Source organism: Bombyx mandarina, chromosome 12 (genome assembly GCF_030267445.1).
Source record: "Bombyx mandarina strain Sakado chromosome 12, ASM3026744v2".
Classification (NCBI taxonomy): Eukaryota; Metazoa; Arthropoda; class Insecta; order Lepidoptera; family Bombycidae; genus Bombyx; species Bombyx mandarina.
The window spans coordinates 12,027,903-12,055,390 of NC_143219.1; the positions used below are offsets into that span (position 1 = coordinate 12,027,903).

The 27,488-nt window shown below is 34.9% G+C and overlaps 5 protein-coding genes across 6 annotated transcripts; 3 read left to right on the forward strand and 2 right to left on the reverse strand.

Annotated features, from left to right (window-relative positions):
• Positions 1-380: 380 nt before the first annotated feature.
• DMAP1 (DNA methyltransferase 1 associated protein 1) lies at positions 381-6,046 on the forward strand. Its single transcript, XM_028178532.2, has 8 exons — positions 381-818; positions 1,763-1,926; positions 2,717-2,935; positions 3,200-3,331; positions 3,931-4,194; positions 4,566-4,707; positions 5,452-5,606; positions 5,738-6,046. Exons 1-8 carry the CDS (start codon positions 521-523, stop codon positions 5,849-5,851), a joined length of 1,488 nt encoding a protein of 495 aa, XP_028034333.2. The 5' UTR covers positions 381-520; the 3' UTR covers positions 5,852-6,046.
• Positions 6,047-7,177: 1,131 nt separating this feature from the next.
• Positions 7,178-8,249, reverse strand: Bka (FCF1 rRNA-processing protein Bka). The gene is made up of 2 exons (XM_028178495.2): positions 7,921-8,249; positions 7,178-7,827 (listed from the first exon to the last, which is right to left on the reverse strand). Exons 1-2 carry the CDS (start codon positions 7,921-7,923, stop codon positions 7,213-7,215), a joined length of 618 nt encoding a protein of 205 aa, XP_028034296.2. The 5' UTR covers positions 7,924-8,249; the 3' UTR covers positions 7,178-7,212.
• A 2,822-nt stretch (positions 8,250-11,071) lies between these two features.
• LOC149501834 (uncharacterized) lies at positions 11,072-15,163 on the forward strand. 2 transcript variants are annotated; one of them, XM_089732020.1, is made up of 2 exons: positions 11,072-14,151; positions 14,457-15,163. In XM_089732020.1, the coding sequence occupies exons 1-2, from the start codon at positions 13,213-13,215 to the stop codon at positions 14,457-14,459; spliced, it is 942 nt and encodes a 313-aa protein (XP_089588146.1). In that variant the 5' UTR covers positions 11,072-13,212; the 3' UTR covers positions 14,460-15,163. The 2 variants fall into 2 exon arrangements, with proteins under 2 accessions (XP_089588146.1, XP_089588145.1); XM_089732019.1 differs by having other exon boundaries at positions 11,072-15,163.
• Positions 15,164-16,689: 1,526 nt separating this feature from the next.
• On the forward strand, positions 16,690-18,512 carry ND-B14.5B (NADH dehydrogenase (ubiquinone) B14.5 B subunit). Its single transcript, XM_028178499.2, has 3 exons — positions 16,690-16,931; positions 17,116-17,259; positions 18,395-18,512. Exons 1-3 carry the CDS (start codon positions 16,772-16,774, stop codon positions 18,442-18,444), a joined length of 354 nt encoding a protein of 117 aa, XP_028034300.1. The 5' UTR covers positions 16,690-16,771; the 3' UTR covers positions 18,445-18,512.
• Positions 18,513-18,671: 159 nt separating this feature from the next.
• Positions 18,672-25,280, reverse strand: LOC114246106 (uncharacterized). Its single transcript, XM_028178496.2, has 9 exons — positions 25,112-25,280; positions 24,073-24,212; positions 23,752-23,785; positions 23,645-23,676; positions 23,021-23,185; positions 22,334-22,459; positions 20,285-20,351; positions 20,027-20,155; positions 18,672-19,167 (listed from the first exon to the last, which is right to left on the reverse strand). Exons 1-9 carry the CDS (start codon positions 25,220-25,222, stop codon positions 18,763-18,765), a joined length of 1,209 nt encoding a protein of 402 aa, XP_028034297.2. The 5' UTR covers positions 25,223-25,280; the 3' UTR covers positions 18,672-18,762.
• Between the last annotated feature and the right edge of the window lie 2,208 nt (positions 25,281-27,488).

The following is a 27,488-nucleotide window of genomic DNA, read 5'->3' on the forward strand; positions in this document are numbered from 1 at the left end:
AGAAAATATAGATATATAAATAAGTATGTGTGTTTTTTATACCCTAATAACTACAATTGGATAAAAATACATTAGGAACATCTTAAACATTAAAAAAAGAAAAGTTCTTGAAGTATTTATATAGAAAATTAACCTCAAAACGAGTTTTTATTTTTATTATATTTTTTATAATAGTGGCGTCAATTTCAATATATTTTTTAGATATCTAATACATTTAAGAATTTGAATCAGTCCATTTTTATAATAATATTTGATGTCCACCTTGGGCTTAGCACACTATGGAGAGTGGGCATTCCCCTTTATGCTGTATATTCCTACTTTCGTTGACACTAAATAATTTTTGACATTTGTTTGACATCAAATATCTTTTGATAGCTGTCAAGTCGCGAGTTGTAGCTTGTAACTCCGAAAATTAGTATGAATAAAACTAATTTAAGTTAGATAAATAAAAAGACTTTTAGTGAACATGATGATAATACGAACTCAATAAAAATCAAAATACAAAAAACAAAAGTACTTCATGATACAAATTATATTTTATCAATTACAGTATAATTTGTTGTTCGAGAAGAATTGTAAGACTGCTGATTCTATAAACAAATTATTTTATACAAAAATGGCTGATATTCTTGATATATTAGACATAGAACAACCAGCAACAGAGATCAGCAGAGACAGTATTATACATGGCGATAAGAACAAAAAGAAATATGTTACCGCTAAAGCTGTCAAGAGGCCCGAGGGAATGCATAGGGAGGTTTTCGCATTACTTTATAATGACAATAAGGAATTACCTCCTTTACTGCCTACTGATACGGGTAAAATAATATTTTAAGCATTACCTTTCCTATTCTTCCACTGACAGATCTGTTTTTGTAGTTTACATACACTCAAATCACTGCAGAATGATACTGCTACACCTGTATCTGTGAGATCAATATTCCAATCATACAGTATAAACGCTGTCCTTACAAACTGGAACATATTACAGCTTTTGGGCAAAACACACACACTTTATTCCCAGTATTTACACAAAATTTTACTCCTCCATCGTGAGAGTCTTTTGTGAATATGTGTTAAATATGGATCGTCTCACTGAGTCACAATTCCGATCTGGTGATAAATTCTACAAAGCACTGCTCTTGTTAAGGCCAGTGTTAAGTGCTTCTCTCAGGTTGAGCCTGTGTGCTTACCTACTAGGCCGCCTGTAGTTGAAAAGCCTTGCAGCTATCAATGATCAGTTAGGGGAAAAAATATGTATTTCGTAAAAAAAAAGGTGAAATTTGAACATTTGTATAAGTTACATTGCTTAATACAAGTCCACTGAGTGTCTTATCCTTAAACCATGACTAGAATTTCACAAAATCATTGGAAGTTATTCAGTATTTTGTCCCTGCTATTTAAAAAACAACATATTTGACTTTTCTGGTATTGTTAGCTGAGAATTTATATATAGAAGACAGCTTCATATTACCTTAATGATGCTATGTTGCTAGCAAAGTAATGATACTCTGTAAGGTAAATGATTCTGCCCATATTGAGGTTAAGGCTTACGTTTGACAAAACATTGGTTGTTCTGTTCAAAGTGTTGGATTTAGTGCGATTAATATTAAAAAGTCGAAATTAGAAAACTAAAGGCAACAGTTACATTGTAACATTACATTGTAACAAGTGTTATGCATTCAATTGGCAATCTATTAATTCTAAATATGAATGATAATTAGTTTCATAAATATAAACAAATGACAAAAAAATATTTTAGGAAAAGCATACAAACAGACAAAAGCCAGGCTTGGCATGAGGAAAGTCAGAAAATGGGTATGGGCACCATTTACTAATCCTGCACGTAAAGACAATGCAGTTTTCCACCACTGGAAGAGAGCATCCGATGAAGCTAAAGAATACCCTTTTGCACAATTCAATAAGGTATTAATGTAGAATTTGTTTATCATTCATACCTGTGTTAGTAGCAATTTATTGATATATTAAAATTATAATTCATATGTATGTCATTTATTTAGGTGAACCATCCTTTCAAGTCAAAAGACCTGATTTGCCTTTCTAATATCATCATCATCATCATCATCAGCCTGCGGCAGTCCACTGCTTGACATAGGCCTCCCCCAATCCATAGCCTCTTCTTTCTAATATGAGGTGATCTAAATATTGTATTTCAGAACGATCATTAAAAATCTAACTGAACATTTCTCTAACTGATGATTATTCTCAGAATGTTTTATTCAAAGAAATAAAAACTTTCAATGCAAAATGTCATATCTCAATTTTTTTTTTTTTTTTTTTTTTTTTTTATTGCTTTCGATAGGCAGACGAGCTTACGGCTCATCTGATGGGAAATGATAACCGTCGCCCATAGACATCCAAACTACATCAGTGACTCAGATGCGCTGCCTATCCTGGCCTGGATGGGCAGCCTTATGTATGTTACACCGGCTATCCTGTCCTTCAGACCGGAACACAGTATTACTGTTTTGCGGCAGAAATAGACAGGAGCTTCTGGAGATTGAGCCACTGTGAGTTGGGGTTGACTGTCAAAGTTGAGTTTTACTAATAAGAAGTCACTTTCTACTCTGCTCTATGCAGTGACATAAAATTACAAATAAATTAATAAATTAAGACAAATTAAATGAAAATACACATATTAATGAATTCTGAGCAAGATTGAAAAAGGTAAAAATATCATTATTATTTTTTATAGCAAGTGTCAATACCATCTTATTCTGAGTCCGAATATAACCAATACTTAAAATCTGAAGATTGGAGTCAAGCAGAAACTGATCATCTGATGGATTTATGCCAACGTTTTGATTTACGATTTATTGTAATACATGATCGATGGGACAGAGCTGCATTCAGAGATCGAAGTGTAGAAGATTTGAAGGAACGTTATTATAATATCTGCTCTATTCTAAGTAAGGTGAGTATTATTATTTGGTGATTTGTTTTTAATAACTGGCACACTGGAGGACTGGTCTTAAACAGATCTCGTCACCAAAATATTAATAGTCACAACCATAATAATCCGTCAATGTATGTCAAGTTATGTGTTCAATAATAAATACCATTGAAAGAGATAAAAAAAAAATGAAATTTGAAATATGAGTGGTACAAGAAGGCCGCAGCCAAAACTAAATTTTATTATTAAAAAAATTAAACATAATTTTACTAAAACATGTTTCAGGTCAAAACTAATCCCTGGTCAAACACAGTTACAATGGTGAATGGCGAAAAACGCGTCTATCATTACGATGCTGAACATGAACGAAAGAGAAAGGAACAATTGCGAAGATTATTTGATCGCACTCAAGAACAGGTCATTTCTCAAATATATTATTTAGAAACACATAACCCCATAATAATATTGGAATAGTTGGAAAAATTAATATAATGCAATGAATATAATTCAAGTCCTCTGGCCTAAAGGATAAGACGTCCGGTCCATTCGTATCTAGCGATGCAACGGTGTTCGAATCCCGCAGGCGGGTACCAATTTTTCTAAAGAAATACGTCCTTAACAAATGTTCACGATTGACTTCCACGGTGAAGGAATAACATCGTGTAATAAAAATCAAACCCGCAAAAATTTTAATTTGCGTAGTTACTGGTGGTAGGACCTCTTGTGAGTCCGCACGGGTAGGTACCACCACCCCGCCTATTTCTGCCTTGAAGCAGTAATGCGTTTCAGTTTGAAGGGTGGGGCAGCAGTTGTAACTATACTGAAACCTTAGAACTTATATCTCAAGGTGGTTGGCGCATTTACGTTGTAGATATCTATGGGCTCCAGTAACCACTTAAAATCAGGTAGGCTGTGAGCTTGTCCACCCACCTAGCAATAAAAAATATATAAAAATATTTGGTTCACAATTCCATATCTCTGATCAAATGAAACCGTTTAGTATTTTATGTTTAAAGATCGATGAAGAGCAAATGCTGCTAGCTGAACTGAAAAAGATCGAAGCCAGGAAACGGGAAAGGGAAAGGAAAACTCAAGATTTACAGAAACTTATATCAAGAGCAGACAGCGGCACTATTACCCCATCAACTCCGACAAACCATAACACAGAGCCACCAGGAACACCCTCAAGCATGGCTGCCAACATGAGGAGGCATGATCGGAAATTACATAAGAAGAAGATAACCACACAGCAAAGACCCATGCGTGCTGTGGAAAATGTGGTAATTTTACTTAGTTAACAATTTATAGGACAGTTGTTATATTGTACAATTTAGACTTATCTAAAGGCATATCTTAAGATGGGAGGTGGTCTAAAAGTTGTGGTCTTTATGTGCTGGGTAAGAATTTGACACCAGGTAGGCCATATACTCTTTAACTTTTCTAAGCACTAAATACCTAAACATATATGAGTTCTGAGTTCATCACAATATTATGTTTTAAGAATATAATTAATGTTTTGTCAATTAATAATACATTATATAAATTAGCTTTGATAAATATCTGGACTACAAACAACCAACTTTCTAGTTATAATTTAACAGTCAGGGATTGGCAGTATTATATAATTTATGTACGACGTTGTATTGAACAGACAGTGGAGTGGTCAGGAATAAAGTTTCCGGAGGCTCGAGGAACTGGTGTATGGCTACGCTCTCAACGCATGAAACTGCCCCCTGGAGTAGGACAACGTAAAACGAAAGCTATTGAACAAGAGCTTCGGCTTATGAACATAGGTCAGTGTGATATATAAAATTTGTCATTTTTCCATCACAACTTACAAAGGCATTATATATGAGTCGTCTATTATCAAAGGTGTCAATCTGTGCATTTGGACAAAAAAAATTTATTGATATGTCAATACAGATTGATTTGAATATAATCGTCTCCTTCAAAGAATACGGTTCAAAACCTGCATTAAATAAAGGTTAGTAGTTAACCTGTTATTTATCTAAGATGTCGTTCCGAAGAGTTTTGTGACTGCCAATGGAATACAAAGTCAATAATTCGTTTTTCTGATTTACCAATCATTGTTCAAAAGTCAGATTGCCGGCTTTGATAATAGTCGACTCATATATAAATTACTGGAGGAAATCACACTACAAAGCACTACAAAAATCTTAATTAATAGACATCTAATTGAGATTATTCAATGTGCACTAACAGTGCATGTTCATAATGAAAGTAGAAATGAAAAGTCAATTCATATTTTTACAGCACTACTTTGCCCAACTTTTTTTGAAAGATATAAGTTGAGGGAGATTAATTATTCCAAGAATATCAAATGAGAGGTCAGATTCACGTTTAAATGTATTTATGGGCCCTGTAACCACTTACCAATGAGACTGGCCATAAGATCAGCTGCCCACCTAATTATGAATCAATTAAAAAAGCACTGCATTAAACGTAACAACTAACAAACTGTTAAATACTACGTACTAAGCAAGAAAATTTTCTTACACATTTTTATATATTTACAGATATAGCACCAACTCCAACTGAACCTATCTGCAAACATTTCAATGAGCTCCGCTCTGATCTGGCTTTGTCCATAGATCTGAAAAATGCTTTAGCATCCTGTGAGTTTGAATTGCAAGCTTTGCGACACCAATATGAAGCTTTAAACCCGGGAAAGGTAAAAATGTGACTTCTATATGAAATTGATAGGCTTTTAACGTAATTGCCAAATTAGTGACTGTTTTTAACAAATTTTTTTTTAATTCTTAGAATGACTAATGTTTAACAATCTTAACAACGTGATTTCAGACCCTTACGATTCCAGCATCAATATGCAACACAAGTGTGGACAGTGACTCGAAACCAGTTGGTGAAATAATTGATGTGGTTGGTTCTCCTGGTGCAATGAATACAACCATATAGTATTGTTATTGTTCCAGAGAGTAAACAATGAACTGGTTTTTTTTTTGTGTATATTTTCACAAATACTTTAAATCAGAAAAGTAAAAGAAACAGACTGGTTGTATTCTAGATAAGGACATTTTCAATGTTAAATTTAAATGTATGTACATCACTGAAACTTACTTCAGAAAAATAAATTAACATGTAATAGACAAATTGAGCTTTTATCTGACCTAAACATTCTGTTTAAATATGTTGGGCCGGGCACATTATTGTAATGGCAGTCCATATATAGTTTTTTATGTTTTGTGGTAGGAGATACTAGATACTTGCAACCCATGAATGTAAGTGCCAGGGCCATAAATAAATATATAATATATATAAATATATAATATGCCAGGAATAACATCGTGTAATAAAAATCAAACCCGCAAAATTATAATTTGCGTAACCACTGGTGGTAGGACCTATTGTGAGTCCGCACGGGTAGGTACCACCGCCCTGCCTATTTCTGCCGTGAAGCAGTAATGCGTTTCGGTTTGAAGGGTGGGGTAGCCGTTGTAACTATACTGAGACCTTAGAACTTATATCTCAAGGTGGGTGGCGCATTTACGTTGTAGATGTCTATGGGCTCCAGTAACCACTTAACACCAGGTGGGCTGTGAGCTCGTCCACCTATCTAAGCAATAAAAAAAAAAAAAAAAAAATTAGCATGGGCAGCGCCATGAAGTACCAGACAGTAATAGTTTGTTACAGGCTTTTTAAATTATTTTATTGCATTGCTAAGTAACCCTGTAGCCCACCTGGCTTATACACATCACAACATGAATGCTTAAGACACAAAGTAGACGAGTGAGTTGTATTGTATGTTGGCTGTTTTACCATTCAAAGCCAAACACTTTCGTCTCGCTAAAACTCAAGAACGGCTGGACCAATTTGGATTTTGGTCTTGAATTATGTGTCCAAAGAAGGTTTAAAAGGTAGATAAATATGAAAATGCTTGGAATTAAATAAAAATAACAATTTTGTTTTTCCTTTGATCTGTCCCCCGTTGAAAGGATTCCTTTGGTTGTTTTAAGTTTATTTTATACAAAAGTTTAGGTCTTTTATTTATCGATTGAGGCAATACGAAGTCTGCCAGGTCAGCTAGTGTTGATTAAAAAAAAATTCTCACTAGAGAACACTTAACAAAGCACTGCAGATGTATAATGTAGGTATAGGCTTAAAAATAACAATTTGAACCATTATTGAACTTACATTTAAATGCATTTGAGTTTGTGAGTATGTGGCTGCTTTGCAGTAACAGTGGGTTAATATTTTTAAACCATTAGAATCAATACAAAAATGTATAATAGAAAATTTATTAAATTAAATATCTAATGTTAAATTGCTCCTTTTGGAGCACCATATGCATCCGGCATTCGTTCTATTGTATATTTGTGTTCCGCAACATACATTATAGGCACACCTGGTATTTTTCTAATTCTTCGTTTCAAATCTTTATCATTTGTAGCTACAATATAGCATTTATGTTGTGTAACTCTTTGTACTAAACAATCATCAGCATATGTACCTTTGTGAAGACAGGCTATCCTCTCAAATCGTGGGTCCTTTATAATCCTTAAAGCTACTCTATACTTTCTTCCAAGTTTTTCCAATTCTCCAAGGACACAATCAGTAATATATGGTATGCATTTAGCATAAAGACAATCCATCATATTTTGTATTATATCAAGTTTGTTCTTTATTGAGAAGTTGATGAAGTTTGTGTCAATTAGTACATGATATGGCGGTCCTAGCTGCATGTTGTATTGGAAGAATAGCGCGGAACTTGTTTGTGGGACTTCACGTATTTTAATTACATGAGGATCTACAGGTTTCTTCTTCTTTGGTTCACTCCTTTCGCTATTTTTTATCCGAGAGTCGCTGGGGCTGATCATTTTTTTAATTTTTGCAAATCTTTTCTCTACTATTTTCCTCGTTTTTCGTTGTTTGCCCTAAAATAAATCGATAATAAGGTTATGACTACTATGTGTTTGCAAATTTATATAATAGCATTATTTTTTACCGAAAACATCCCAGGTTCTTACCATTATAATGATTTAAAATATTTGTATTCAAAAAAACCTTAACTTCTATTTTAATTGACACATAAACCGATACAGTAACGATACACCCTACGAACAGTATGTACGATCTGCACCCAATTGTTATAAATTTTATTTGTTATTTCAAAATGCATAAATACTAAGGATTTTCGATTTTAGTATTATTTAGTATTATTATTAAAATCCGCGCACATTGAAATTTACACTCTTATACCCATACTTAATACACAAATAAACAAAAAAAAATCAAGATTTATGAATAATACCACGTTTTTTTGACAGTACCATAGATTATACACTTAATATATTTGAGTCATAGATCTACTATGTGATTTGAGTACGACAGTACCGTAAAATGGGGCGATTAGGGACAAATTCCAACTTTATGAGCAATTTTAAGGTAGTTGTTGATGTATATAATGCTATATCAGGATCAAAATGATTGAGTCTTGGGGGCATCTTTGTTGTCTAATTTAAAATTATGCAACTAGCATTCCAGTTTAAGCAAAAAATGCAAAAATAGGTGTAATCCCTATTTACCCGAAAATTGCGGTTAATTGGGATGAAATGAGAAATTTGCTAGGGTTGGCACTACTTTTATTTTTATATATAGTTTTAATTTATTTATTTATTTAGTTGCACAAACAAAGTGATCATCAATAAAAAAAATTGAAAAACTGACAAAAGTACATGGCAGACATCACCTCAATTATAAGTGCAATCGACAGTGCATTAACAACTAAATATATATATATATATATATACATATATAGTGGGCTTTCTTAGAAACGGTTTATATTTCTCCGTTCTTGGTAAGTACTTAGGGGCTGATATTTCTATCTAGGTTAAGAGATTAGGTGTGTCGGTTATTCCATGGATTAATCAGATGAATACCCCCACTCTGAACAAATATTAAATATTTTATTATGTATTACTTAGACATTTTTGTCCACCTTGAGATTTCATTGATCTTGTTACATGTCTCTGCAAAATCGACTTACTTACATTAAATTGCTTATCTATTTCAACTAAAGACTTATTCCCAATTTCGCTTCGAATAAACCAGATTTTTACCAACAAATTTAAAAAATATTGTTATAACTACATAGACAACCCTACAAACCTGTACCTATTTATACTTAGGTCGTTTCCATTTCACGTATTCTCATCCCAATTGACCCCTTTTTCGTTGTTATTTATACCTAAGACGTCCCCAATATCCCCAAAAACAACAGATTTTTACATGTATTTTTATTTAATCAAATACATTAAAACCAATAACAACTGAGACTTACCTTTAATATATATGCTGGTTCAAATACTAAATAACGTTTATAAATCATAGTCGTCTTCTATTATTATCAAATAAATAAAAGAGAGCAAAGTTTCTAGCACTAAAATAATGACCACCACAGAAAGTTAATTTGAAACGCGATTTTTTATAAGTTAGCAGCTATTATCATGCATATTCAGAGTTGTTTTGTGAACTTTCAACATTCTACTATTAAACTACAAAAAATGGAAGATTTTGCAACGAATATAAAACTTATATTGAGCGTCGAAAGATTTTCCCGGTTTTTTCCCGATTCGCCTCTCAATCCCTAATCGCCCCATTTTACCGGTACGACATATAAAGTTTTTTTTTCTCCCAGTGATTTGCGTACGACAGTACGACATATAAAGTTTTTTTTTCTCCCATTTCTTGGCCTGCAGGGTTTGTGCATCAGCCATAACATATAAAGTTTAGGTTTAAAAAGTAATATTATTTTTATTTTTCAAACTGGAAAGGCAAATATCATACCATACAGCCTAATCTATACTTCTATACTAATTTAATAATATAAAGAGGAAAGATTTGTTTGTTTGTTTGTATTAAATAGGCTCCGAAACTACTGAACCGATTTGAAAAATTATTTTACTATTTGTTACATCGCGTGCCCTGTGAAAACTATTGACGATAGAATAAAATAATGTACTACGACTTTGTAGAACACATTATTATTTACAAAAAGTGTCGCGACAGCATATGTCTAACCATTACAGTTATGTTCTTTTATTTAAAAAATAAAACAACGTCAAATATCATTGAAATTTTTGTTGACCGGAGCGGGCCGCTAGTCTTCTAAATACTTTTTATAAGAAAAATGAAATGAAATTGATTATTATGAAACATGGAATGAAATGAAATGAGATGAGACGATATGGGATGAAATATTATCTCAGTAAAATGGTGGTGTTACTAAGATTTTTTCAGTGGACTTTTTGGAGGATCCCGAGAATTACGTTCAGCAGCTTTGCTACATTTTCCCACATTTGTGCACTTTCTACGTCCAGCGAATCTTTAATTTTTCCACATTAATGCACTTTCACATATACTAATCAGTTAATAAACCCCCGTTATTACGCGCTGAAGGCTGAAGAAACACTCAATTAACTAAAGAAAATCCTTCGCAGAAATTCGCACCTAGCGTTCGTGCCAAAAAGCCCTAGAAAAATTTATACTAGTACTCTGTATGAGGGCTAGTTTTTATTTATTTATGACACTGAAGCTTTGTTCCCAAAATTTTTTTTATTAATTGCAATCGTTTTGCCATCAGAACATCGGTAGTACAATTAGTTTTACAATAAACTGTACATCTATAACATATCTATACGTAAACTTGTTTGCCAGACTGGAACTGACCGAACCGAAACCAGAACTATCTTTACTATATTGTATTCTGTTACCACCATACCCCCGCATATCTCAAAGAAAGTTTCGAGTTCCTAGGTGATACGCATAATTTTTGAGATCATCGGATAGCCTGAGACTGAAAATGCCCGCGCATTCTTCATCATTCTTTAATAATTCATTCACCATCTAGGCGGTTCGATTGTGGAATGCTCTGCCGGATCAGTGAGAAGTGCTCCAACTTTACTGCTTTAAAAGAATGGTGAAGGAATATACCTGCTATATCTTTATCTTTTCCAAAATTTCTGTAAATTAAATGGTTGTCTGGAAGAGGTCGCTTTTAGCGATAAGGCCCCCTATTGTACAAATGTATCTGCTCGTTGACTGTTTTTTTAATGTTAATTGTGTTTTGGTGTGCAATAAAGTGTATTCTTTTTCTCTCTCTCTCTCTCTCTCTCTCTCTCTGTAATAACTAATATCATCATCTTAGGCCTTACAGCCCAGGGTGGACCTTAGCCTGGTCCAGTATGTCTCTCCAGACTGCTCTGTTCAGGTCTTTCTTCTTCCAGTTCTTGACGCCGAGATTTTTGAGGTCGCGCTCCACGCCATCCAACCATCGGAGTTTGGGTCTGCCACGACTTCTGCGGCCCTCTGGTTTGCCATAGAGCAATTGTCTCGGCATTCTGGTACTCTCCATTCGAACCACATGTCCTGCCCATCGTAGGCGTCCAATCTTTATAGTTGTTATGATATTAGGATCTTTGAAAACATCATACAACTCGTGGTTATAGCGCGTCCTCCATATCTCGTTTTCCTGCACAGCACCGAATATCCGTCTTAGAATCTTACGCTCGAACACAAGTAGACGGTTCTCATCCTTTTTGCTGAGTACCCATGTCTCTGAGCCATAAATAAGAATGGGTCTCAGTAGGGTTTTGTATAAAAGAATTTTGGTATTTCGTGACAGAATTTTGGAACAGAAATATTTAAGCAGGCCGAAGTAGCATTTATTCGCCGACAGTATTCTCTTAACTATTTCTGCTGTTATATTATTATTATTCGTTATCAGAGAACCAAGATATACAAATTAATTCACAGATCCAAAAGTAATCTGGCCAATATTTTTATGTACGTGTCAGCATTAAACTCAAGAGTTTTTTCAAGTATTTGTCGTAGAGAGAAGATTTGGTCGATGGTTGATCTGCCAGGTCGGAAACCACACTGATATTCTCCTAGTCTAGGCTCCACGAAAGGTTTTAATTTGCCAAAGAGAACGTTCGCAAATATCTTATATGCTGTACTGAGGAGTGAAATGCCTCGATAGTTCTGACAGTCGAGAACATCGCCCTTCTTGTGGAGAGGACAAATAACCGCTGTGTTCCATTCCTCAGGCATAACTTCAGAATTCTATATCTGCAGTACTAGTTTATGGAATTCCTGTTCAAACTGGGACCCAGCGTATTTAAGCAGTTCACCCTGGATGTTGTCGTTCCCTGGAGCTTTATTGTTTTTGAGTTTTTGGCTGGCAGCTCTGGTGTCTTCCAGAGATGGTTGGGACCCTTCTAGCCACTGATGATTAAGTGGAGCTTCGACTTCATCGATATGAGTAGCAACTGATGGTTTGTTTAGTAGCTCTTGGAAGTGTTCTGCCCACCTTTTCCCACTTCTGTTCTGTCATTAAGCAGTTGGCCATCTTTATTTCTACAGGCTGAGGTTCTTGGTTTAAATTCCTTCTTTCCGCTATTCACTTGCTTGTAGAAAATCCTGGATTCCTGCTTTGAGTAACTATTTGCAATCTCCTTAAGTTATTGTTCTTCAAACATTCGTTTCTTCCTTTTGTGTAGCTGTTTTTCTTTAATCCTAAGGTTTCTATAATCCTCTCTACGACACCGAGTGAGTTTTTGCTGCAATAATTTATGAGCCATATTCTTCGCATCTGTGACTTTTTGGCATTAATCGTCGAACCACCCATTCCGTTTTCGCTTTTCTTCGTGTCCAAGAACTTTTGTAGCTGCTGTTGTAACTGCAGATTTCAGGCGTTGCCATATTTCATCAGAATCTACATTACTATTTCTATTATCTGTTATCTTATCCAGTTCTTGGCCCACACACTCAATGTACTCAGATTTCACTCTGGCCGTCGCTTTAACTTTGAGGTATCAAACTTTCTTGTAATAACTAATAACCTATTCGAAATATCGAAAATAATATAAGGACAATAAAAATGGGAGATTAACGTAAAAGTAGTTTTAATTATATCTAAGACTCTTGAATATCGAAGAAATTTAATATTTTATAGCTTACGTCTTAGCTTATCTGAATACAACAAATAATAAAAGTTAAATTAAAAGAAAGATATTAATCTAAATTGCAACATTTAATTCAAGAGAAAATCTGTGATAATGAATAGACTATAAACTATTCTATTAGAGAACTAAGCCAACACATGATGAAGAATAATCATGAAACAAGGCTTAAAAAAGGTGCTTAATTGTTTATAGGACTGGCAACACAGATGAAAATGTAACGTAAAAAATGGACGCTGAAGAAAATTAAAATGAGTGATTTAAGTATTCAATTATAGTTTTATTATAATCAAAACAATGACTGAAACATCCACAACAAACATGGTGTCAGGTGTGGGGTTCCTGCCACTTTTACCCAGTATGGATTTCAAAGGTAACCTTGCCGAAAATTTCAAAATGTATCGTCAAAGGTTGGAGATATATTTGTCTGCTAATGGCCTTGATGACGCCAAAGACAAAAGAAAAATATCAATTCTGCTGAATTTTATTGGCGAAAACGGAATCAAAATCTACAATTCTTTCAACTTAAACGCATCTGAATCACATACTTTTGAACACGTGCTCAAAAAGTTTGAAGCGTACTTTGAACCAAAGAAAAGTCTAACTATAGCAAGGAACGAGTTTTTTACTGTTACACAAGATGAAGACAGGTTGGAGGATTACTTTCAAAGAGTAATAAATCTCGGTATTCAATGCGAACTTGGAGATCTCAGAGAAGGGTTGACAGTGGGAAAGATAATTTCAGGGTTAGACTCCAAATATAATAATCTCAAAACACGATTAATGTCGGAAGACGATAGTAAATTAACATTAGATTATGTTATGAAATACTTACTGAGTGCCGAAACCTCTAGAAAATATATAGAAGAAAAAACAAATTCAAAGGACAGCGATGAGTCCTCCATCCTATATGTTAATAAAAAATCAATAAGGAACTGTAGAAACTGTGGCACATCTCACAATATAAATAAATGCCCAGCATACGGCAAGGAGTGTCTGAAGTGCAAGAAACTTAACCATTTTAGTAAAGTATGCAGATCAGCCAAGAAACCAAATTTTTATCAAAAGCAAGTCAATGTCCTTGAGGATCCAGATAAGAACAAAGAGGATGAAGCTGAAGGAGATTTCTTTGTTGGTTATGCAGGCAATGAAATAATTCAAGATTTTATAGTCAATAACATCAAAATTCCCATCAAAATGGACACTGGAGCTGCATGCAACGTGATTGGGAGCGAAGTATGTAAATTAATTAATATAAAAACCTCAGAAATTTTGCCCTGTGACAAAAAGGTCATTCAACTAGATGGAAAATGTGTACCAGTCAGGGGTACTTGTTGGTTGAATATTATTCATCCTAATAGCAAAAAATACACTGTTAAGTTCATCATAATAGAAGGAAATATTCCTACTTTACTCGGGTGCAGAACATGTTTAACTTATAATTTTATTTCAGCAAACACTAACCTTGTTAACATACATAATGTGACAGTTGGAAAAGACACAACATTCAATTTAATAAAAAAATTAAAAAATGATTTCAGTGAGCTCTTCAGTGGAGGTCTTGGTTGCATTCCTGGCACAGTAAACATTCAGCTAAGTAGTGAAGCAGTCCCTACAGTGCAGGGTGCTAGACGTGTTCCATTTGCATTAATGCCTGAACTGTGCCGAGAATTAGATCATATGGAAGCAATAGGGGTTATTGAAAAGGTAGATAAGCCCACCAAATGGGTAAATAATATAGTGCCTGTTAGAAAAACGAATGGTAAATTACGAATATGCATAGATCCGAGAGCATTGAACAAATACATTCTGCAGCCTAAATATCAATTACCAACTCTAGATGAAATTAAAAGTAGAATGAAAAATGCCAAAGTATTTGCACTACTGGATGCGTCAAATGGCTTCTGGATGCTAAATTTAAATGAGGAAAGCTCGGATCTATGTACATTTATAACGCCATTTGGGAGATATCGTTTTAAAAGATTACCCTTTGGTATTAGTTCAGCGCCTGAAGAATTTAGCAGAATAATTAATCAAATGTTTGAAAAATAACAAGGAGTGGACGAGTAGTTAAGAAACCCACTAGATTTAAGGATTTTGTTGATATTGGCTAAATGTATTACATAATAGATAAAGGGGAGTTGTACTTTAAAAGGGGGGGATGTTTATAGGACTGGCAACACAGATGAAAATGTAACGTAAAAAATGGACGCTGAAGAAAATTAAAATGAGTGATTTAAGTATTCAATTATAGTTTTATTATAATCAAAACAATGACTGAAACATCCACAACAAACATTAATACTATAAAATTGTGAAAACCTAGAATGAGATGAAATTGAATTTTGTCTCTGTTTATTAATGGAAATTTAATGATACTTCAATGGATTTTTTAGTTTATATTTCTGCGAATTTCTTAGCAAAAAATTCCACCAAATTCAGAATAAAGTTTTCAAGAAGTCGTTGTTCAAACAAGTTGCTTTTCTCTTTGTTACACTTTTACTGGGAGTGACGTGTTTAATTTATGCTGACTAATATAAATAAATATAAATATAAATATTTTACTAACAATCACGCCACGTTAACCGGTCCCGTGATAAGTTCGTAAAGAACTTGTGTTACAGGTACCTGTGTGTACAGGTCGGAAATAAATGTAAGATTTTTATTATACACATACATATATTTAATATACATCCATAACCCTGGAAAAGACATTTATATTTATCATACAAATATCTTCCCTTGGCGGGATTCGAACCCGCGACCCCCTAGTGTAGTGACCATGTCACTTACCACTACACCAGACGTAGAATAAATTTAATGACTAGCGACCCGCCCTCGCTTCGCTTCGGAAACTGTAATTTAATATTGATTTCTCCACTATTTAATAGATGTTATTATACACATAAACCTTCCTCTGCAATCACTCTATCTATCATCAAAATCCGTTGCGTAGTTTTAAAGATTTAAGCATACATAGGGACAGACAGATATAGGGGCAGAGAAAGTGACTTTGTTGTACACTATGTAGTGATTACGACTTGTCTTGTGGTTGAGATCCAGAGACGGCTCACTGAATTTGGCCCCCTTTTTTTGATTTTCGAATTTTTTTACCGACAAAACCGGTGCATGCGCAATGTAGGCGTAAGGTGAAGGTTTGCTTATTAGATATAAAATAATTAATAATTGGGAATTTAATTGTTTTTATGATCGAACAATCACCAATAGTTGTCGAACAAACGATAATTGATCAAAATCAATTAATCTGAGTGATAAAAATAAAGATATCTAGTAAAGGAGGCCAACATAACGGTGATAATTTGTTTAATTAATTATAAATAAATAAAAGACGAACAAACAATGTTTACATTCGAACATTAACGACCAAACGACGCACAAATAATAAAAAATAAAAAATCCGAATATCAAAAAAAGAGGGGCTAAATTCACTGAGCCGTAAATGACCACCATTTTACTGAGATTATATTTCATCCCATATAATCTCATCTCCTTTTATTTCATCCCAGTTGATTAATGACCCAAATTAATCATTTTCATTTTATTTCACTCCATGTTATCATTTTTCATAAAATTAAGAAATATATTAAAATAAGACATGACTTAAAGGTCTTAGTTACCAGGTCATAAATTTCCTTAAAAAAACATAACATTATTACATACCCTCCATTTCAGAGATTAAATTGAGCAGACAAGGTAGTATGGGTTTAGATCCCCTTGCCTTTCCTAACAAGGAAAAATTGTACCATAAAAAAAAAACATTATTACCTACCTACATTGAAAATTCTGAAATTCGAATCTGATTCTGAAGAAACCAGAGTAGATATCCAATTTCGAAATGTCGCTGCATATGTCTGCTCAAGAACTCCTAAAATTAGGAGATGAAGGACGACAAAAACCTTTTCTGAACAAATATTGGCCTGAAATAATAGGAGTTACGTTCGGTATTGGCACAGGAATGTTTCTAAACTTCCAGACTAAACGGCCAGTGTTCAGCGGTTAGTAATTACATAACAATAACAAATGTGTTTTTAAATATGAATGAGGAATAGGACTAAACTTAATATACAAATATACCATTAAAAAGAACCTGGAATAACCTTTCATATAGTCAAGAAATAATCTTAAAAATAGGCAACATTCCACTTGAATATTATTGTTCTTGCACCTTTATTTTAATAGGTATCCAAAAACATATAATTGCAACTGGAGGTTGGGTCAGCATTTTAAGTTATGTACAGCATAAACGGAATGAATATTTAGCAGAAAAGGATGCAGTATACAGGCATTATATAGAATTACACCCAGATGATTTCCCTGTTCCCGGTATGTATCATATTTAAAGATATTTTGTTATCAGTTGTATATTGTGCTTAAATGTTAGTCTTGTACTCTCATTCAAACTACTTCTGTTTTTTTACAATATAATTGAAGTTAAAATGTCTTTTGGTAAAGCGAAATTCTCTCTGTTATGAATATCCAGTATTCCAATTGTACACAATGCCATATATTTTGATAAACTAGATTTTTTTGTTTGTTTTGGATATCTCTGCAGATACAATTGAGTGAGCTATCACAAAAATGATTAGACATTGACTATAAATAAAATGTATGTTGGCATTATCATGAGGTGTGTTTTGACTGTTTAAAAAGTATTTCTTGTTAACTTTTGGAGGATAGCCATAAAAGCAGCTATTCTTTAACACTCAATAAACCCTTTGACCATGATAGGTTTTATGAGCCCATTACCAATTTCTAGGTATGCAATGTTTTATTTAACAGATACAATTTTTCCCTTCCCCATTTCATTACAGTCAACATTTTTGTTTTTAATTGGCATAATACCAATAATTAATCTTATTATTACGACAATTAAAATTACTTTTGAGGTTCTCGCACTAATTAATTCATATATTTCAAATGCTCTACATGTTTACTGGTCAAGCACAACTCTAGTGCTTTCTGTTGACATTGAATATTATGCTAACTATTGTCTGATTTTTTATAATTGACACAATATTACAAACAGGTACAATAAATGTGTGATTAAACTATTAAAGTACTTTTCTAAAGTCATCTATGGATCATGAAAACTGAAGAAACTAATGTGTATTAATGTAATAAATAATATTTAAGCAATTGTTATGGTCACTTCTTGACAATATGATGTTTTTTTGTCAATATTGTTTAAATATATCAGTCTTTGTTACTAGTATTGTTGGGTAGTGTTAAAAAACCTATATTACCATCTGTAAGATTATTAACTTTCACTGGTGTTACACTTACATCAGTGGTAAGAATTATGTTCATTATCTTTCTTAAGTTTTGGCCACTCATAAACCTCAAGGATGTTACCTAACCCATAAATGAAATAAATAAGTATAAACTCTTATCCAATAGGACAATGACATTTGCCAATGCTCTTAGATGTGACTAAGCACAATCAATATTCCTTTTGCAGAACGTAAGAAGATTGGTGACTTGTTTGAACCTTGGATCCCAGTTCGTTAAATGTAAATTAAATATTGAGTTGTTGTGAAATGTTAAAAAATGTAAAATAAATAGTTTTCAGTAATTTATTTCAATGGTTTAATTTATTTTTATTGAGTTAACACTTTTGTAATAAGGTAATGACGAATATTAAATAACTGAACATTTATCACATTGCAAGTTAAGTAGAAAATATTTATTTTTAAATTAAGAACTCAAGTGTATTAATTTAAAAAGAAACAATATTCTTTAGGGTCGCATCATTTTTAATAGCTAAAGCACAATACAGTGTGTAAACAGATCTAAGCTTTCACATGAGAAATTCATTTGGAAAATATCTTATGTTGGACCATAATTCTTTTGTAAAGGATCATAACCTTTATGCTGATGTAGATAATGCTGTGCTAATGCTGTTATATAGTTAAATCCTTCACCACAAATTGCACAGTTGTGATTCTCAAGCACTTTATACTGTGAATACATATCTTTAACATGTTTCTCATTATAGGATATTAATGACTGATTATGTTCCAGTATCTGAAGTATGTTTGTCGTAGGTTTCTCTCCAATTTGAGTTATTTGGTTTATATTATTCGATTCCTTAATGGGTATGGCTGGTTCTTTGCCAACATCTATACCGATTATGTCTATGGTATTACTGTTATTAAATGTTTCTGTTTGTATTTTATTTTTTTGACTGGCATGACATGACATGACTTGATGTTTCTTCAATTTGTGCAGTTTCTGAAAATAATTTTTAATAAGTATATATTTTTTTAACTTTTGTTCCGGTTTTTTTTGCAAAGATAAATGAATACAATATTAATGAAATAACCAATTAGCTACATACTAGACAAACAGGTCCAAAAAACATTGGAGAAACAATTTTATCCATATATATATTAAAGTACTTCTAATAAATCCATTTGGTAAACAAGAGAGTGGAACATGGACAAAAAATATATTGGACAAAAAAATTATTATATTTTATAAAATATTAATCCCTTATTATTCGCGGTAGGCAGCGGCTTGGCTCTACCCCTGGCATTGCTGAAGTCCATGGGCGACGGTAACCACCCATCATCAGGTGGGCCGTATGATCGTCTGCATACAAGGACAATAAAATAAAAAAAAGTACCAATACAATCTATTCTAGATGCATGTAATTTCAATCTCAATTATCTTAAATGTGCATAGAAAGTAATGCTCCTTGGCTCTGTAACATAACAAAGCATTTAAAATTTTACGCCTTATTTTTTTTCCCATTATTTATTGCTTAGAGCGGTGGACGAGCTCACAGCCCACCTGGTGTTAAGTGGTTACTGGTGCCCATAGACACTACAACGTAAATGCGCCACCCACCTTGAGATATAAGTTCTAAGATCTCAATATAGTTACAACGGCTGCCCCACCCTTCAAATCGAAACGCATTACTGCTTCACGGCAGAAATAGGCAGGGTGGTGGTACCTCCCACGTAGACTCTTTTGTTAAAATGTGTATGCAACTTGGCGAGAAATAAAGCCAACTTCGGACGTTCTATTATATTTAAAATATTAATTAGATTGTCAACGTAATTTTGGACTGCCGTGTAAAATTACTCACAAGGTCTCTTGAATGTATGTAGGCAGATTCGCACAAATCGCACTTAAAATTTTTAACGCCTCTATGTTTGCTAATGTGTCTCGTTAATTCACTGGATGTGATGAACTGTTTGTGGCATATCGTACATTCCTGAAATTATCCATATTTTCGATTAAAGTACACAATGATAGGTTATTTCAAATATCGGAAATGTAAGCAGGGTAAAAACTTCATAGCCGAACGAATTTAGTGGTTGATACACGATGAAAAGTGACTCACATGATCGCGCTGTCCTGTGTGAATTTTCAGATGGGCTTGTAAATTTCCTTGTGCAGAAAATCGCTTACTGCAAATATTATAATTTTTCAAAATAATGAAATTTATTAAGAGCGTTTCTTTTTTAAATACGTTGATTAGTGGACGAGCTCACGATAGACTTGTTATATTACAAACGTTAACAAAGCCTATAAATATTCCCAACGTGAATGCCGTCATCCACCTTGAGACATGAAGTCCAAAACTCAATTGTAATGTGTATCAAAATAAGAATAAAAGCTTGCCCCACCTCTCATACTGGAAGGCACAATAAATTTTGAATGCGCGTCCGTGAACAATTTTTTAGTACATATTTCCTTAAAACAATTGACAGCTGCTTTTCGATTTGAACACCGGCATAGTAGTAGCGCTTGACACGAGTATACCGAGTTGTTATCTTCTAGGCCGTTGACTGAGCAGCCATGTGCTGCTCAGTCAACGGCCCGCGACACATGTTTTGATCAGAAAATAATTTTGGATATAAATAGTTTGGAATTCGAAATTAAAATTCTTCATCTAAACATTTAATCAATATTTGGTTTTGGTATAATTTATCTTTTTTATTGTATCCTTCCATTCCTATGTCATCGTTTAAAAGTGAAGCTATCCTTTACTACTATTGGGGGAATTCCCGGAAAGTATTTATTACCCTGTATTTTTTACTTGAAATAAATAAGTTTTGTAATAAATTTAATTAGCCCGCACAGGTATGTAGTTTGGACAACCCTGTTCTAGACCACGACGACAAAATCTTGTCTAGTCTATAATACAGAGGATCAGTGCTTAGTGCGAGTTTTTAACCGTTCGTTCCGATATCGAGTCGAGGGAACGCGTTCCCGCCCCCGTCACGTCACAGCCGGAGTCCCGCAAGGCTTCGCCCTCTCCCCGTTACTATTCAGTTTGTATATCAATGATATACCCCGGTCTCCGGAGACCCATCTGGCGCTCTTCGCCGATGACACCGCCATCTACTACTCATGTAGGAAGAAGGCGTTGCTTTATCGACGACTTCAGACCGCAGCTACCACCATGGGACAGTGGTTCCGGAAGTGGCGCATCGACATCAACCCCACGAAAAGCACAGCGGTGCTCTTCAAAAGGGGTCGCCCTCCGAACACCACGCTGAGCATCCCCCTCCCGACTAGGCGCGTCGACACCTCCGCCTCCGCCATTCGCCCAATCACGATGTTCGACCAGCCCATACCGTGGGCCCCGAAGGTCAAATATTTAGGCGTCACCCTCGACAGTAGGATGACATTCCGCCCTCACATTAAGACGGTACGTGACCGTGCCGCCTTTATTCTAGGACGTCTCTACCCGATGATATGCAGGCGAAGTAAAATGTCCCTTAGAAATAAGGTGACACTCTACAAAACTTGCATACGCCCCGACATGACATATGCAAGTGTAGTGTTCGCTCACGCGGCCCGCACTCACCTAAAATCATTTCAAATTATCCAATCCCGTTTTTGCAGGATAGCCGTCGGAGCCCCGTGGTTCGTCAGGAACGTCGACCTCCATGACGACCTGGACTTAGAGTCCATCAGTAAGTATCTACAGTCGGCGTCGATGCGCCACTTCGATAAAGCGGCACGACACGAGAACCCTCTCATCGTGGCCGCCGGTAACAACATTCCCGATCCTGCGGACAGAATGGAAAGCAGTCGACGTCGCCCAAAACACGTCATCTCGGATCCTCCCGATCCACTAACGGTGCTTTTAGGTACTTCAAGCACCGGTCACCGTTCTCGTCGAACCCGTCGCTTGCGACGAAGGGCTCGACGAGTAAATTAACTCTCAGACACAGCCCACTGAGTTTCTCGCCGAATCTTCTCAGTGGGTCGCGTTTCCGATCCGGTGGTAGATTCTGCGAAGCACGGCTCTTGCTAGGGTTCGTGTTAGCAACGTCATCAGGTTTGAGCCCCGTGAGCTCACCTACAAACGTTAGGGTTACGCTGAAATAGCCCCTAAGGCTATCAGCTTAGGTAAGAAAAAAAAAAAGTGTTTATTCACCTGCACACTTCGCACTGGAATGGTTTCTCCCCCGTGTGGATACGAAGATGTATCGTCAGGTTGTGTTTCTGGGTAAAACGACGAGGGCAATACATGCAAACGAACGGACGGTCACCGGTGTGTGTTCTGTAACGTAAGGTTATTTTAGATTAAGATTTCTTTAAATTAAAATTTTCAGCCCGTCTGAATTTGAAAGGAAAAAAACAAGAACTCTTATTTTTGCAAATATATTATGTAGTCCTATAATAGGTTGATTCTGTTCACTGAAACTTTACCGTATGATCTTTGTTTTTTCGACCAAATGAAATTGGTCGAATCCTAATCAAGAACTGTTACATTAATTGTGAGAGATTTAAAAAATGTATGTTATAAACTTTACTGGTGATCCTACTTACTACCTAAATAAAAAGAGAAAGAGATGCTCTTTGAATACACTGATGTACCGTATATCAGATATACTTGATACTGCTCAAGATAAATATGAATTTGATTAAATTATTGGGATATAGATTCAAGTGAGCTGAAAGCATATCTTATTAAAAATGTGTATTTCTAATTAACATTTGAACTCTTTGACGTTTGGTGTAGACTGCATTTTCTTGAATAGAGCAATATAGTTCGGATATAGAAGGCTAGAGTGGCGATATAAGTTATAGAAGTTTGTAAAGTATTTTGTGGCATACATACCTTATATGCATTTCCAATTGAGCTTGACACCTAAACTGTTTGTTGCACTGGTAGCAAGAGTGTACGGACTTTGGTTTCGGTTTAGGTCCTCGTTTCAACTTCTCTGACTCCGGTTTACGTTTGTAATTCGATAGTGTTCGTTTCTGTTGTGATAATTTACATTTACTGAAAATGAAACTTAAATCTTTAGATTAAAGAATTAATTTTCTTTATTGCCCATTTAGGCAGACGAGCATGCGGCCTACCTGCTGGTGAGTGGTTATCGTAGCCCATGGACATCAGCAATGCCAGCGACAGAGCCAAGCTGCTGTCTACCTATATTCACGGAGACATGCATAGAGACGTAATATGTATGTACACAGTGGAAGTGACATAGATGAAAACTCAGTTTGTAACGATCATTGTAACTATATAATTGCGTAGTTTATAGTTAGGTTGACCTTCAAAATATTTTTATTTATTATTTTTTTATTACTCAGATGGGTGGATGAGCTGACCGACGGCACACGTGGAGTCAGGTGCAAGTACCATACATGTTTAGTTCATTTTTAATATTTGTATTGAGCTTAATCTTTTTTTTCTAACTTCACAGTAATAGTTAGTTTTTAGCTATATTGTTATTACCATCTTTTGATTATTGTTGAATATGTTGGAGCCTGAAAAAAAAGTCATAAATTATATTAGTACTCCAGCATGTTACATTAAATCACAGAAATTATGTAGATACTCACAATTGGATCTGTCATCACCATCGCATCTACGGTTCTGAAAATATTAATTAAATATTTTAAAGACACTATAGAAATAAAATCACAGTATCCCAGTACCGAGTAACTATACTTGAAACCATAGAACTTATATCCAAAAAATAGGTGGGTTGCTCATTTACGTTGTAGATGTCTATGGGCTCCAGTAACCACTTAATACCAGGTGGGCTGTGAGCTCGTCCACCCATCTAAGCAATAAAGTAAATAAATAAAAATTTCTCATAAATGTGATTTAGTTGTTATAAGGGACTAATTTCAAGGAAGGATTTAATGCAATATCCTTACTTGCTCGGTATTCTCAGTCCGATATATTGCCTCAATCGTATATCAGCACTTTCGCAGGTCTGTTTGAAATGATAAGCCACACCTAACTTGTACATGCAGTTACTGCACATAAACTCTGGCAAGCCATCATCTCTGCTTATCTGTAAAATTTTCAAAGTAAAGCAATGGTGATATCATCTTACATCATCTACATGACAATCAAGCTCACTCTGTCTAGAGTGAAATGATTGTCATCTCGGTCTGGTTGTTTGTAAATGAGATATGAATAAAATATAAAAGTAACTCAAAAATCACTAGTACAGTTACACAAGTAGAGGTAAAATTATTTGTTCTGTAACTAGCATCTGCTTCTCCTCGCAAAAGCCGCAACCAATGAATAAGACAATAGATAACAACTACCATTCTGCCAGTAGTGTACGACTGAGAAGAAGAAGAAGAAGAACGAACCTATGATATATGGGTTTTTTTATTATTTGGCATAGCACCAGAACTGAAAGTGTTTCTTACTCAATTTGAAAAATATATATTTATGGATTAGAAAATATGACAACATAGATAGGTCAACTGAATGAGTATATCAGAGGAAGTGTGAAAGTAGCCCCGGTAATTAACAAATTAAAGAGCGGACGGTTAGCGTGGTATGGACATGTGATGCGTAGAGAGAAGATGCATATGTCGAGCAGATGTATGGAAATGGTAGTGCAAGGCAGAGGGGGAAGAGGTCAACCGAAGAAGACCTGGAAGGAGTGTGTGAATGACAATATGAGAGAGAGAGAGAGGAGTGAGTGTTGAGATGACGGCCAATAGAAGAGAATGGAATAGAAAAATTCGCTGTGCCGACCCCACATAGTGGGATAAGGTGGTGAAAAAGAAGAAGATAGGTAGGCCAAATGAAGCATATTACATTTGTTATGAAAGTATAAATCTCTTTTATAATAAATATTCATCTTCATAGAAACAGTTGTTAAATCAATTGTATCTTGACGATAATTTGAATTTACGTATTTTTTTTTAATAAATAATCATAAGATCAGTATACCTTTACGTTACAACAATATTCTATCATGTCACATAGCGAAATGTTGAAATTTTTTGCAAATATTGAAGTAAGTACGCCTTCTTCTAAACATATTCGGCATATTTTATTCATAATTTCAAATTTCAAATTATTTGTTGATTTTTTTTGTCTACTTTGTGACTTTGTTTGATACACAATTTTTTATTCATCTTTTAGATAGGCAAACGGAACAAAACACATACGACTTCATTTAAGAAAAAGTTTAAAGACATGTCTTTTGGATTAATGGTCAAATAGTGCAGAAATAAAATAAAATGGATTATTGAATTATATTAAATGGAATAAAAGTCCAGTGAGATAAACCAAAACTGTAGATTTTCCATGAAATTAATTGAAGTAGCCTCTCAGTCAATAGAACTTAATTTTTTTTTTATTGATTAGATGTGTGGACGACCTCACAGCCCACCTGGTGTTAAGTGATTACTGGAGCCCATAAACATCTACAACGTAAATGCATTAATTTAATGAGAGCTTAATAAACTTTTAGAATTAAACCGAAAAACCATGTCCAACGATTTTATTTATTTTCTGACTGTATGGAAGATAGAAATAAGAAGCACCATGTCAGTGTATTAAAAATTGTGTACGCTGAAAGGAAGGAAGTCAACGCGGTGCCATAGTAGCATGTCATGTGCATAGATTTAAAAAAGCAGTGCCACAAACTATAACACTTCATTTCAATCCAGTACCTACACTTCATTCTATTTAAAAGTACTTTATTGATTCTCTTTCCACTTTCTACACTAGCGCTATTTCGACGAGTCTTCGAGCAATAACTTGCTGTTTACAGGTGGACCCGTTTTCAACTTGCTCCCTGTACAAGATGATACTTTTTAGGTCTATCCTTCATGTCTACAACGGACCGGTGAAACTCTAGCGATTTAATCTTGACCTAAAAAAGTTAGTCATTAAATTCTGATTAATCGAAAGTAAAGACACTATTGCATAACTTCGCCCACCTGTCTTACATTTTACGTTATACATTTTATACTTAGTCTGGCCATAAATACTGTTACAATTAAAAATAAACAAAATATTACATTTGAATTTGGAATCTGTCATTTTTATATGATTGCTCATTGAGTTTTCTCATTTTGGCGCCAATACATTGTACAATATTTTGCGATATTAAAATGGAGTGGGGTGTTAGAGAGAACCGAATCGTTGTAATTGCATTACACAAAGTAAGTATGGAGCCAAATGCAATTTTTAAAACTCTCCATACGCTTGGTATTCGTAAAATGTTTGTGTACCGGGCTATTAATAGGTGCAATGAGACCTCCTCTGTTCGTGACAGAAAAAGACCTGGCCGTCCACATAGTGTTCGTACGAAAAAGGTGGTCAAAGCAGTAAGGGAAAGAATTCGAAGAAATCCTGTCCGAAAGCAAAAGATTTTATCTCGAGAGATGAAGATAGCACCTAGAAACATGTCGCGTATTTTAAAAGATAACTTAGGACTTGCAGCCTATAAGAGACGCACTGGTCATTACCTGATAATTTAAAAGAGAATAGGGTGGTAAAATCGAAACAACTACTGAAGCGGTACGCAAAGGGAGATCATAGAAAATTTTTTTTTACGGATGAGAAATTTTTTACAATTGAGCAACATTTTAACAAACAAAATGACCGTATTTATGCTCAAAGCTCTAAGGAAGCTTCCCAATTAGTCGACAGAGTGCAAGTGGGCACTATCTGACTTCAGTTATGGTTTGGTGGGGTATTAGCTATGAAGGAGTGACTGAGCCATACTTTTGTGAAAAAGATATCAAAACATCGGCACAAGTGTATCAAGATACCATTCTTGAGAAGGTAGTGAAGCCCCTTGACAACACCATGTTCAATAATCAAGAATGGTCTTTCCAGCAAGACTCGGCGCCAGGTCATAAAGCTCGGTCTACGCAGTCTTGGTTGTTCTTGGAAATTGCTTGGTCTTGGAAATTCTTTTTTCGGATGAAAAAATTTTACCGTAGAAGAGAGCTACAACAAACAAAATGATAAGGTGTACGCACATAGTAGTGAACAAGCGAGCAACCGTATTCCGCGTGTCCAACGAGGTCATTTTCCATCCTCGCTCATGGTATGGTTGGGAGTTTCTTATTGGGGCTTAACAGAGGTACATTTTTGTGAGAAAGGTGTAAAAACGAATGGAGTTGTGTATCAAAATACAGTCCTGACGAACCTTGTGGAACCTGTTTCTCATACCATGTTCAATAACAGGCACTGGGTATTCCAACAAGATTCGGCGCCAGCTCATAGAGCGAAGAGCACACAAGACTGGCTGGCGGCGCGTGAAATTGACTTCATCCGGCAAGAAGACTGGTCCTCCTCCAGTCCAGAT

Bases quoted from the DNA above. Each gene is read 5' to 3' on its own strand.
- LOC114246106 (XM_028178496.2), bottom strand. From the start codon at position 25,222: ATGAATAAAATATGCCGAATATGTTTAGAAGAAGGCGTACTTACTTCA. The intron at 24,213-25,111 runs GTATACTGATCT...AAAATTTTACAG, and splicing joins AATATTGTTGTAACGTAAAG to ATAAGCAGAGATGATGGCTT. The intron at 23,786-24,072 runs GTAAGGATATTG...TAATATTTTCAG, and splicing joins GGACTGAGAATACCGAGCAA to AACCGTAGATGCGATGGTGA.
- DMAP1 (XM_028178532.2), top strand. From the start codon at position 521: ATGATACAAATTATATTTTATCAATTACAGTATAATTTGTTGTTCGAG. The intron at 3,332-3,930 runs GTCATTTCTCAA...TTATGTTTAAAG, and splicing joins TTGATCGCACTCAAGAACAG to ATCGATGAAGAGCAAATGCT. The intron at 4,708-5,451 runs GTCAGTGTGATA...ATATATTTACAG, and splicing joins GCTTCGGCTTATGAACATAG to ATATAGCACCAACTCCAACT.
- LOC149501834 (XM_089732019.1), top strand. From the start codon at position 13,213: ATGACTGAAACATCCACAACAAACATGGTGTCAGGTGTGGGGTTCCTG.
- ND-B14.5B (XM_028178499.2), top strand. From the start codon at position 16,772: ATGTCGCTGCATATGTCTGCTCAAGAACTCCTAAAATTAGGAGATGAA. The intron at 16,932-17,115 runs GTTAGTAATTAC...TTATTTTAATAG, and splicing joins TAAACGGCCAGTGTTCAGCG to GTATCCAAAAACATATAATT. The intron at 17,260-18,394 runs GTATGTATCATA...TTCCTTTTGCAG, and splicing joins AGATGATTTCCCTGTTCCCG to AACGTAAGAAGATTGGTGAC.